The sequence below is a fragment of the Amblyomma mixtum genome, chromosome 1 (genome assembly GCF_055824585.1).
Source record: "Amblyomma mixtum isolate Tamu chromosome 1, ASM5582458v1, whole genome shotgun sequence".
NCBI classification, from domain to species: Eukaryota; Metazoa; Arthropoda; class Arachnida; order Ixodida; family Ixodidae; genus Amblyomma; species Amblyomma mixtum.
In genome coordinates, this window is record NC_143012.1 from 49,956,615 (window position 1) to 49,968,229 (window position 11,615).

General features: G+C 48.8%; 1 protein-coding gene across 1 annotated transcript; it reads left to right on the forward strand.

Moving 5' to 3' along the window:
* The first annotated feature begins 1,196 nt into the window (after nucleotides 1-1,196).
* On the forward strand, nucleotides 1,197-10,666 carry LOC149366297 (uncharacterized). The gene is made up of 3 exons (XM_089555901.1): nucleotides 1,197-1,662; nucleotides 6,249-6,551; nucleotides 10,434-10,666. Exons 1-3 carry the CDS (start codon nucleotides 1,435-1,437, stop codon nucleotides 10,653-10,655), a joined length of 753 nt encoding a protein of 250 aa, XP_089412027.1. The 5' UTR covers nucleotides 1,197-1,434; the 3' UTR covers nucleotides 10,656-10,666.
* The last annotated feature ends 949 nt before the right edge of the window (nucleotides 10,667-11,615 follow it).

Below are 11,615 nucleotides of genomic sequence, written 5' to 3' on the forward strand. Positions count from 1 at the left end.
GCAACGCTACAGAGGACATTGTAAGCTTTACTTATGTTCAATTTTTTTACCCTATACCAGGGAAGTTACAAATTTGAAACTGCAGACCTTCACACCTCCAAACAGCGTACAAAAATAAACGGCAGAGTGACAAAAGAGCGGAGGTTTCAAACAACACGGAGAAAAAAAAGCACGAATAGAAAACAGTACCCGTCAGAAATTAAGGTTGTGAAATTAATGCCACTTTTAAAAAGGCGCTGAGCGACAGAAAATCACTGCGAAAGAAGAGCTCGGAGACAGCACAAAATTTTCACAAAACAGCACAACAGTTCACTCCTGCGTTCTTGGACACATTTTTTTCGCGTTTCGTGGAACTGAAAATAAATATTTTTAAAATAGAATAGTCCTTTCTTCGGCTCGTTGGTAATCCATTGAAGCAGGTACTAAAACAGAAATTAAAAAGAAACTGCCACAACGCACAAAAAGACATGCCTCGTGCATAATCCGCATTATAGAAACCTGCCATTGAAGTTAAAGGACACAATCAATGCGCGCAAATTATTACCTAAATTTTCCCGTGAAAAACCTGCATGTATCGGGTGAGAAGTGTGGCGGAACTTCTCGCCCTTCTCATGCACACTTCTCATCCGATACACGTAGAGTTTTCGAGGACATATTGAGTAATGGTTTGCGCACAATGACTGTGTCCTCTAAGTGCTCTAGCCGTCTTCGTTTACGGGGTTTATGCACCAGGCACACTTTTCTGCGCGTCTTCTGGAAGTCTATTTTTAATTTATTTCTTATTTTCAGTTTCGCTAAAACGGTTGTACATATACTTGATTTCGATGCTTTTCCCTCCTCTTATTTACCACTGAATGAAGTTCGATGTTCATGTGATGATTTCATTCACACATCACTCCCCCCCTAAAGTTAAAGTTGAAGGTAAATGAATTGCGTGCTGTTAAAGCTTCGGTTTGGATAAAGAGTAAGTTATACAAAATTTTCAACAAAAGCAAATACGTGTTCAAAATTACGGTACTAATTTATTGCGCCAAAGCAGTAACAGAAATTAGGGTGTTTACGTTGTCTCCTACCCGTTTTTACAAGTGTTCTCAGAGGTGCCGACGCCGCTGCGCCAGCAGTGCATTTTCCAGGAGTAGTGACGTCACACGGCGCACAGCTGCGGCGCTGGGGCAGCTGGGGCCATCGCTGGCTCCTCCGCGACGCGGGTGACTCAGAGGTGCCGCCGCCGCTGCGATTGCCGCGCCGTTGTTTCCGCAATTATGGGAGGGGCCTGCGCCCTTCAGTGGGCGTAGTCAGGCTGATGATGATGATGACCAAGCGCCGCGGCAGCTCTCTAATGATCGAGGCCAGAATGCTCGACGAAGAAGACAAAGAAGATCGTTCCACGCGAGCGCACTGTTCTGGCCAAGGAAGCGTTTTTCTTCAGCACTCATGAACCTCAGCGTCGTGTCGAACAGCCCTTGCAACGAGACCCAGCCCGCGCCAAGGAAGCGTTACTGTTCCGCAGCTATGCCTCTCAACGTCGTTTCCAACAGCTTCTACGACTGGACCCAGACGGTGCCCCGCGAGCCGTGGGACCCGCTGGACGCGCAGCTTGTGCGAGCGGCAAGGCCGTACATACCGGTTGAGCGGACCATAGGCTACGATTTTCGTGACAAGGTAAGCATTCATGGCTGTCAAAGCATCAGGCACCTATAAACACGTCCACTGCAGTGAAAGCTTTCTAGCGCTGACCTGTAATTAATCATGCCTTGCGTCAAATGCGGCCACGTTAGCGCCCTAAAGTTATTGTTTCCTCCTGCTAATTGACTGGCGGTATATTTGCCTGGGTGCCGGTGGTTGCTTGATATCGATGATCCGGGTTATCGCTCCGCATGTTTGGCACAATCTAATACATAAAATTAGCAGTGGCTTCGGTCTGCTATGTCAGGATATACGTAGATGAGGTGAGAGCGAGGTGTCCACATCTTGGTGGACACTTGAACCAGAGGGAGGGCGCATAACTGCCCTCTTGGAACAGTGGACACCTCAACTGTGCTTTAAGCTAAGTGGCGGTAGTGACAGGTGTGCGCTGCATGCGTCGGCATTGATAACGCTCGCTGCGCTAGTCAGTCGGCGTTCGCTGTGTTCATTGGCGTTGGCGTTCACAGCGTTTTACACTCCGATAATTTTAAGGAAAGGAAGTGCTCATAATGACTCCCTGGGTTAGTGAACACCTGAATCGTGCTTATAAGTATGTGGGGGAATGAGGAAGTGATGTGGGCTGCAGGCATTAACAAGGTTGTGCCAGAGACGCGGCGCTGAAGCCGTAGGCCGTCAGCGTTCATTGTGTTTTCACTGGAATTGTCGTTGTCAACGCTTTACAAACCGATCATTTTAAGGAAAGGAAGGCAAGCGGGCGCGGCGAGCCACGCCAGCTGTGCGTAGTGAGGACACTTGCTCCTCTCGCATGCGCAGTACGGCTTTCCAGAAGCCACGCGAAACTGCTGAACCTCGGCCAGTGTAGCTCACGCTATAAAAGAACTATCACTGCCAGAGTAGGACATCCCTTCTAGGTGTTTAATAAGTAGGCTTGGTAGGCGTTCTTCTTACGGTTCCTGAACCTCCTGGGAACGCCGCATGAGGAACGCTGTCCACTACGCTTGCCGGCTCTCGAAATCCGGCCCGTCACCCATAAAGAGAGTCGATTGTCCTTCGCATCAGATGCTCTGCCCATGTCCATTTCTTTACTTGGAATAGAATGTAATTAACTCGCACTTGTTGCCTGGCCTCCTCGGATGTATTTCTGCCTCTTAATCTTGCATCCTTCATTTTCATATTTTCAGCCATGGTCGCACAGCAATGCGTAAATTGCGCAGGTTCTTGCCCGTGATTTTTCTTGGCAGGCTAGCTGTAACGATGGGACTCGCGCCGCGCCCAGAGTTGGACAAGACAGCTTTGTGCCCCTACCTCCTCTAGATGGTGACCGCGTCCCATAATTAAATCTAACCTACCCAATCCATTCCCAAAAATAGCCCGGAACGTGCCATTATTGTCGCGACAAGTACTTGTTTAGCAGCCCAAAATGAAAACACCTCTTTTTAGAAAGTAGAATTCATGCCAGAAGCGAAGGTTTAATACACAAGGAAGTGGCATGCACTTCATGTAAAGCACGAACTCTTTGCTCTCTCGAGCAGCTTAGACACACGGCTGTTCAGCCCACAAAACAGACGACCTTGGTTCATTTACAAATAATAAAAGCAGCAAACACACACTGTTTACGAAAGGGTCTTGCTGTAGTACTATTGCTGAATACCCTGAGCAGGAAGCAGTGCTGCTGTGTGAAAAATTTCGAGAGTGTGATAAAGCAACTTACGTGAACCCTTCTCCATTTTTTCGATGTGAAGTTTGAAAAATTCAAAATTGGTTTTTGGCGTCAGGAAGTGCGCAGTAACTGTCTCGCATCTCGGTGACATGCGAACCGCACCGTAACAGAAAGGAGACAGGAGGCAGTGAAAGAAGAAAGGTAGAGAGAGCGAGAGAGAAAAAACTTTATTTACACAGGAATTCGGGACACGCCCCAGGGTCCCCGGCCGGTGGCGATGGTCTGCACGGCCGGGTCCTCCGAGCGCAGCAGGGTCTCGCTGTCTTCCCAGGTCTTGAGGTTCTCTAGGTCGCGCGGGGGAGGGTCCGCCGCGCAGAGGGAAATGATGTGGAGGGAAGAGGCGAAGGGTTCTGGGCACAGCGCGCATGCCGGAGTGGGGAAGGAGGGATGATAGTGGGCTAGGTTAAGAGGTGAAGGGAGAGTGTATGTCTTTAGTCTGGGCCAGAGTGTTGCGTGTTTGTTATCTAGGGAGGAATGGGGCGGGGGGTAGAGCTGGCGTGAGGCTCTGTATGCCTGGGTCCGCTCGCTGAATGAGTGCATGCGCTCCTTCGTGAATCCCCGATCAAAGGCCACCTGAGCCCGGTTTAAAGAACCTTGGGCTAAAAGGTTGGCGGTCTCGTTTCCGGGATTGCCGGAGTGTGCAGGCACCCATATCAGCTCCACATGGTGGGAGGCGAGGGGGGGCGGAGCATCGGGCGAGTCCAGTATGTCAAAAGCAGGGAGATGAACTCGGCCTCGAGCAAAATTTTGTATCGTAGTTTTAGAGTCACTTAAAATATACCGGGCTTCTGTGCGAATGGTGGCAAGTACAACGGCGGCTTCCTCTGCAGCCTCTGGGGACGTGTCTGGAGGGAGAGGTAGTGTGACGAGGGTGGATGAAGTGTCCACCGCAGCTGCTCTCGGTTCATCACCCATGCAGGCAGCGTCCACCCATACGGCGTCCGGCTCGGAGCCGTACGCTCGATGGAGTGGCTTCGCTCGGGCTCTGCGGCGTTGCTCTGGTGGTACGGGTGCATATTCCTCAGGAGCGGCCTGATGAGGAGCTCCTAGTGAAGGGGTTATGGGATTGCGAGGAGGGTTGGGTCGTTGGCCGGTATTCTGATTCCGAGGGAGTCCAGGATATACCGACCTGTGGAAGTTTGTGTGAGCCTGATGTATTGGACCTATCGGTGGGCCTCCACCAGTTCCCCGATCATATTCTGGAGGCCCAGGCCTTGTAATCTGTCTGTGGGTGTGTGGAGGGGAAGATGAAGTGCTACCTTGAATGCCTTGCGAATCAAAGCATCCAAAGCGTTTGTCATGTTTGGATAGTTGTAAGTAGGGGTATTGTACAGCACACGGCTGGGGACAGAGAGACGTGCTGTATTTGAGGGCTCTGAATAATTTCGACAACCTGCGGTTCTCTAAAGGGCATAGACATCGTGCAGCACACGGACGCAATTTTGAATTTCGCTGCCACGTTTCGATGGAGGGAAAAACTGGTTCCTGAGGAAATGAAATGGGGCAGTTATTGCCTCGGATATCTTGGCGGACACCAGAACCACGCCGTAAGGAAAGGGAGGATGGTGGGAGTAAATAAAGAAAGAGGTGCCATAGTGGAGGGCTCCGGGATAATTTAGACCCCGCGGGGAACCTTAACGTGCACTGACATCGCACAGCACACGGGCGCCTTTGCGCTTCGCCTGCATCGAAACGTGACCACCGAGACTAAACGCAAAATGCACCCGTGTGCTGTGCGGTCAGTGCACGTTAAGAATCTCCAGGTGGTCGAAGTTACTCCGCAGCCCTCCACTATGGCACCTCTTTCTTCCTTTGTTCTCTCACTCCCTCCTTTATACCTTCTCTTACGGCACGGTCCATGGGTCTGCCGAGACCGACAGACAGCAGTATGATCATGGAAGACAGTTGGGCTAGTTGGTGTGTATTCGTTATTGACTGCGACATTGCAACTAGCGTGGAAAGCACAAGGACAGCGACAAAAGGAACCGACGGCCGCACATTGCCGCAAATGCAAAGTAAAAACAACAGGCGGCAATGAAGAAAAATGTGTTCCACTCTTTAGCCACACGAGAGTGCTGAAGCGGCTTCATAGGCAGGGTGATAGGGAGATATTTGAAGCATTTTGCATTGATAATGCAGGGGACAAGCGCGTGAGCACACCCTCAGTAGCCCTCACGAAAAAAAGAGATAATCTATCTGTCGCAAAACTTGCGCGTCAATTTGGTTTAAATGTTCTCTCTTTGTTATGACAACCTGCTTCGTGATAAAGAGAATGGGGCGGGGGTACAGTCTCCTGAGCATGCGCCGAATACAAGTGTAAAAATCTGTTATGTGTGCATTAAAACGTCAGTTGAAGTCTAGCGTGCTGTCCCGTCTGTTCCTTCTGTCGCTGTCCTTGTGCTTTCCACGCTAGTTGCAATGTCGCAGTCACTAACGACAGACAGTGTGCCAGTTCCTTTCCTCAACAACCAATTTTTAATTTCCGCCGAAACGGGGCGTCGCGGCCGCCTTAGAAATGGAAGTATGCGTAAGAAGTTCATTTTATTGTGTTTGTTTGGCATTTTTGTCGAATTTTGTACTACCTGATTTGACTTATCCTACGCTGGTGGCTGCGGCCCCGGAGTGTGTCGGGCTCTAACGAGCAGACAGCGTAACAACACAGGTCTTCCAGACAAGTCGATTCATTCTCGCTGTTTTAAAGGAAATATAGCTAGTAGCGTCCAGCATCTTCCCAGCACTTTGTTATGTATTCCTTGTGAACTGAGCCAACGGGCGAGTGTACCTTGCGTGAAAATGGTCACTCCTCTTGTATGCCAGTTCCACCGAAGCGCCGCTATTGACAGACTATGAGTGAGATAAAGAAGCGCTGTTTTCGCATCAGGGATTCCTGCTCATGGCTTTTACCCACGGCTCGTTTCCTGCCGGAGCTCGCGTCGTCCCGGGCTTCATGCGGCCCATGGACTTCATGGGGGACGCCCTGCTGAAGAAGATGCTCACTGTGCACCTGTACGGCTGCATCGACCCGCTGGCTCCGAAGGCTCTGCACGAGACACGCCGGCGGATCGAGTGCAACCGCTTCCTGGGGTTCGTGGTTGCGCACCATGGGATGCACAAGCTCCTGCGCTACTCGTCGCCCTCGCTCAGTGAAGAGATCGTCCAGTACGTCAAGATGCTCAGGGATGGGGTGAGTTATGAGCGTCCAAGCAATGAGAAAAAAAATCATTATTACCAGCCTTACTACGCTCACTACAGTTTAAATTCCTCACCCGATGGCGTCAAATTACAACGCGAGGCGCCCGCTGCCAGTCACCTTATACCTCTAACCTTCATAATCTTAACCGTCCAATGGCTCTCTGGAAACCCCCGCTATGTTTTCCTTTTACTGGAATCGACTTTATTCTCGTAACGGGTATATGCCGTTAGAATAACATGTAAGAACCAGCTTCCAGATAGAGCCACCTCACTGGGAAGCTGTCACCGTTGCGCTATGGGTGGAGGCCTATCGGTGCTTTAACGAATGCCGTGTAGTGCATAAGCTCTCCATTTGTAAGACAGCAAGATTTGTAAGATTGGAATCAATGCTATGGAGACAGATGTAAAAAATTTCGCTCCCGTAACGGACGATACAGTTCCGGTACTATGTGGTGAGCGGAAACTGCGGCATGCTTCGGTGACACCTGTGCACAATAAAAGAACAACCTTTCGTTCAATCTTGATCTCGTGTAAAGCACGGAAGTGTCAGCTGCTTACAAATATGTCGCTGCGAGTTTCAGTTCCAATATGCTGCAAATAATTTACGTACACCCGAAATCAGGCGCCTAATTATAATAGCTAAATAGCTAATAGTTTACTGCAGACTAACGAAAAGAGTTCAGCCTAAACTGAGGACATTCAGGGAGCTATGGAAAGGAAATATATAGTTGTAACGTTAAGAGATAGGAAGAAGGCACAGTGGATCAGGGACATGGGCGGGTTATTAATATACTAGTGAAATACAAGGGCAAGAAATGCTCTTCCGCAGGGCATGTAATCAATGCGAAAGCAAGATAACCGAACGTCAATAAAAGCAAAGTACTTGTATCGAAGAAAGCGACAGCGTAGCGGGTGGCGCCAGTGTTAGGTGGGCGGATAAGATTGAGAAGTTTGCGGGGACACGTTGGGGGCGGCTGGCACAGGACAGGGTAATGTGGAGAGATGCGGGAGAGGCCTTTGTCCTATTGTGTTCGTAGTTGGACTGATGATGATGATGATCAACCAACTGTATTCTTAAGACGATTCACCCGTTGGCTGGTGATCGCCAGAACTTGTGATACTACTCCGCAAAATGTATTTCTTTGCATGAACATCTGCAAACTTTTCCAAGCTCCACATAAAAGACGGACATGAGGCCGAGACATAACCAGATGTCAAGTTGCTTTTTATTCACTCAAAAATGAAGTATATAGACTTCAGACCGAACCAACAAAATACAAATAAACTTTAAACCCCGGCGCGCGCAAGAGGCGGGCATTTTATTTTCCTTTGTTTTGCGACAAAACACTCTTCTGACCTAACTACACTCCTATAGCTAGAAAGCGAAAATTTTTTTTACAGATATGCCTTGCTTTCTTCGAGCCTATAATACGTTTTTGTGAAGGACTTTTTCTTCCCTTATTTTTTGACCACGCATTCCTCGACCGTCTCGCTGCACAACTTAATACTGTTGGCGAAAATACACAAACGGAACGAGTGAAGGGGCACATAAGAATTCTTAGCCAAAATTTCGATAAGGACACTTCTTTTGATTGGACGAAGTACTCATCACTGGTAACGATTAAAAGCGCTTTTACTCGGAGGAGACAGACCCGGTGGAGGGCAGATAGTGTGATGTGGAACTGTGTTAGTATTAGGAGCGTGAACTTGAAATTCTTATTCACAAAAAATGGCTCCTGAAAAGGAGTAAATTTCAGGTTCTCTTTCCTTGCACCAGAGGTGCCCCGCCAGAGACGGTTTGTTCTCTTGAAGACTGAAGCGTTCCTTCGCACCAGGGGTGCCCCGTCAGAGACGGTCTTGTTATGAGTTGAGATGCAGGGGTAAGGCGAATACTTGAGGTTTATGTACAGCTATTTACACTGCATACAAGTTCAGGCACTAGAGACAAATTAAAGGGCAAAAAGATACAAAACAACAAAAGGATGGAACTGGCTAACACTAGGGGAGACCCCTACTCGGCATAGCCGAAGATGCATAGCATCTCACCTTAGCGCAGAACCCCGCTTCCGGCTCCGGGGCCCGGTTTTAAAGCCCTAACGGCCCGGCCCACATTTGGTAGCTTCCAATCATGTTGCCCTCTTAACATGATTGGCTCTTCAAGGGCATGGCTAGCCCTCCGGCTTCTACAAGGTAAACCACCCTATCTACCACAAAATAAAAATAAAAACAAACACAAACACACATTCGTGCCAGCACGTGCGCAAATCGGTAACGCGGGGCGGGTGGACACCCATAGTTCCCGGCGCGTTCGCGAGCAGCCGCGTTCCAAGAAAGGAGACGCTTCGCTTTGAGCGCCCCCAGCCGCGTTCCGATGACCCCGCGTACACTACCGATCCCTTACAGACTATCCGGTTGATTTCCAAAGCATTGATAAATATCCAGCTGAGCAGAAATGAATCCGGTGTCTGGGGAGGGTGAGTAGATAGCGAACGTGGGCGAAGGTGGCCTCAATCCTATCTAACTAGGAAAAATTCGTTCGGGTATCCTCGGCAATGCAAGGTAACATAAGACGATGCGCCATTTGTGAGACACCTTCTCGACTGTGTAAGACTCATTAACGCCTCAAACCACCTGGCCGATGTAGTAACTTCGCGTTCAATCCTTGTGTTGCAATAGGCGAACCATTTTCCGTGGGCCACTCTGCACCCGTTCCTCTCACTGCCACCCTTGTGCTCCAGTTTCTTGCACCTGTTCTACACAGCCCATTGCTTACGATGAAGACTGATTGCCCTCACTACCTCGCGGGTGCCTTTTAAAGCTAAAGCAATGACATTATAAAATGCCAAAATGTCGGTGTCTGTCTGTAGTGAGAGCGATTGATGTTCAGATGTGTCAGAGACACGCTTTCGAGCCAGTAGCAGGCCCGTGCAATTTCCTTTTCATCCTTCTCTCAGTCACAACAACATCAACAACAACAACAACTGTCTGTAGCTTGGAGGAATGAAGCATCAACACTCTAGCAGCCTTCTCAGAGCACCCGTCAAGCTAAGGAGCTGCCCTCTGCTCCTTCAAGAGACAGAATCGCTGGTTTCCAATGTTTCATATATCGCTAACTGCTTTGCTGATCACAAGACAGTTATTTAAACTTTAACTGTAACCGTGCCTAACACGAACGCATAGAACGAGCGCGATACTGTAATAAATATTAAGGCACAAGCCTCTACTGGCTCATTCTCCCGTCCGTCCGTCCGTCCGTCCGTCCGGCGTTACATCTGCCGAAAGGTGACGTCATCTTCGCCAACAGGTGGAGCTGTCGATGCGGCAGCGTCGAGCGCTGCTCTGTCATCAGTCTGTATGCGGCAGCTGGTGGAGGAGGATGACTCCCAAGCGGTGCAGCCGTAATAAACATAGGCAGTAGTCATCTTCGTCGACGGGTAGAGCTGTCGGCGCGGCGACGTCGAGCGCTGCTACGTCGTCAGTTGGTGTGAGGCAGCTAGTGGAGGAGGATCGCTCCCAAGCGGTGGAGCCGTAACAAACATAGGCAGTCACTGGAAGGAGAAGTAGCGCGCCAAAGGCTTTCGCCTAGCGCACTTTAGGCTGCCAAAGTTCGCCCATAGTTTTTGTTTGAGCTATCTATCTACTATGCTTCATGCATGCCATTCAAACACACGCAAACCACTGAACACATATGACATATGCCACTTCAACCACAGAGCAATATGATGCCTAGCGAAGAATAACCGTGTAAACAATCTAATCCCAAGACAACAATGCAAAACCAAGATAAACTATGCCAAAGAGGGCCACTTAGTGCTTGCGCGGATAATGCACAATTGGTCTAAGCAAATTGTCAATTTTTTTCCCCGGAGCGAAGGAGTACCCGGGATTCAGAGTGCCGGCCCCTCCGAAGCCACTTGCCGATTTATTCGAGTCCCTGGCCGCCGCTGTGTACCTGGACTCGGACCAGAACCTGGCCACCGTGTACCGCTCCTTCTTCCCGCTGCTGCGGCGGCAGATCGACACTGAGTTGAAAGATATCTCCTCCATCGCAGACGAGACAACTGAGACCAGCCACAGTGACGCGTCCAGCGAGTGAAAATAAATAAAATGCCCGAGGGAAACCGTGTTGTTAGCACGGTCTCCTGAAATTGACTGGCTTCTTGCGTGCTGAATTATCCTCCACAGTTTTGAGCATATCACGTCTTTTCAAAACAGAATTCTTGCAGCTTTACCTGCGACAGACTTTTCCTCATCTGTCATAAGTACCACCTGTTCAAGTTTTGACGCTAACCTTACCCCGCATGGTCGCATGCGTGAGTTCCAGAAACGGGGGTCCGTAATAAACATCCATGGACCCGCAGGATATAGCATAATTATCGTGCGTCATATTTAATGCAAGAAATCTTTGCCTGCATTTTGAGCCTGTTAAATCTACGCAAGTAGCATCTTAAAGAAACTCAGTAATAATATATCTATTTGAGGCATGAATAAATGGTGAAAAGATTTGTAATAACTCCATTATTGAGCTTATATGTTGACATGAACAAGTTTACAGTTGGACATCGAAACTGCAAGAGTACGCTACATAGTGAGCTAGATTTAACATTCATTGGTTTTGTAGCAGGTAAATAAGTTGCTAGTGCTCACAGTTATGAAGTTGAGAACATGCATCTTCGTACGAAGCAAAGAAAAGCTATAAATGAATGACATTTTGCTGAATTAAAGAATTTTTATTTCATGCACTTCAGATAACTGAATCCAAGATACTTCTGATTTGAATAATAACTTTGCATTTCTTGAACATGCCATCGTTCCCTACTAATAACCCTAATGTGAGATTGTCCCTGATACGGCATTAGAGTAACTGTGCTCGTTCCATGCTACATTGCGGTAGAATATTAAAAGTAAAATGAGGGAGGCGTATTCTGCGTATTCTTGCGCACTGTTTTCCGCGCGCGCCCGCGTTTGTGTGTGTGCGTGTGTGCGACATGGAAGCATCACAACTCGGTTTCATTTCCTGCTCTACGACGAAACCATACGCAGTGGTTTTTCGTTC

Excerpts from the sequence above, each read along its gene's own strand:
- LOC149366297 (XM_089555901.1), top strand. The coding sequence starts at position 1,435 with ATGAACCTCAGCGTCGTGTCGAACAGCCCTTGCAACGAGACCCAGCCC. Across the intron at positions 1,663-6,248 it reads GCTACGATTTTCGTGACAAG|GGATTCCTGCTCATGGCTTT; the intron begins GTAAGCATTCAT and ends TTTTCGCATCAG. Across the intron at positions 6,552-10,433 it reads TCAAGATGCTCAGGGATGGG|GAGTACCCGGGATTCAGAGT; the intron begins GTGAGTTATGAG and ends CCCGGAGCGAAG.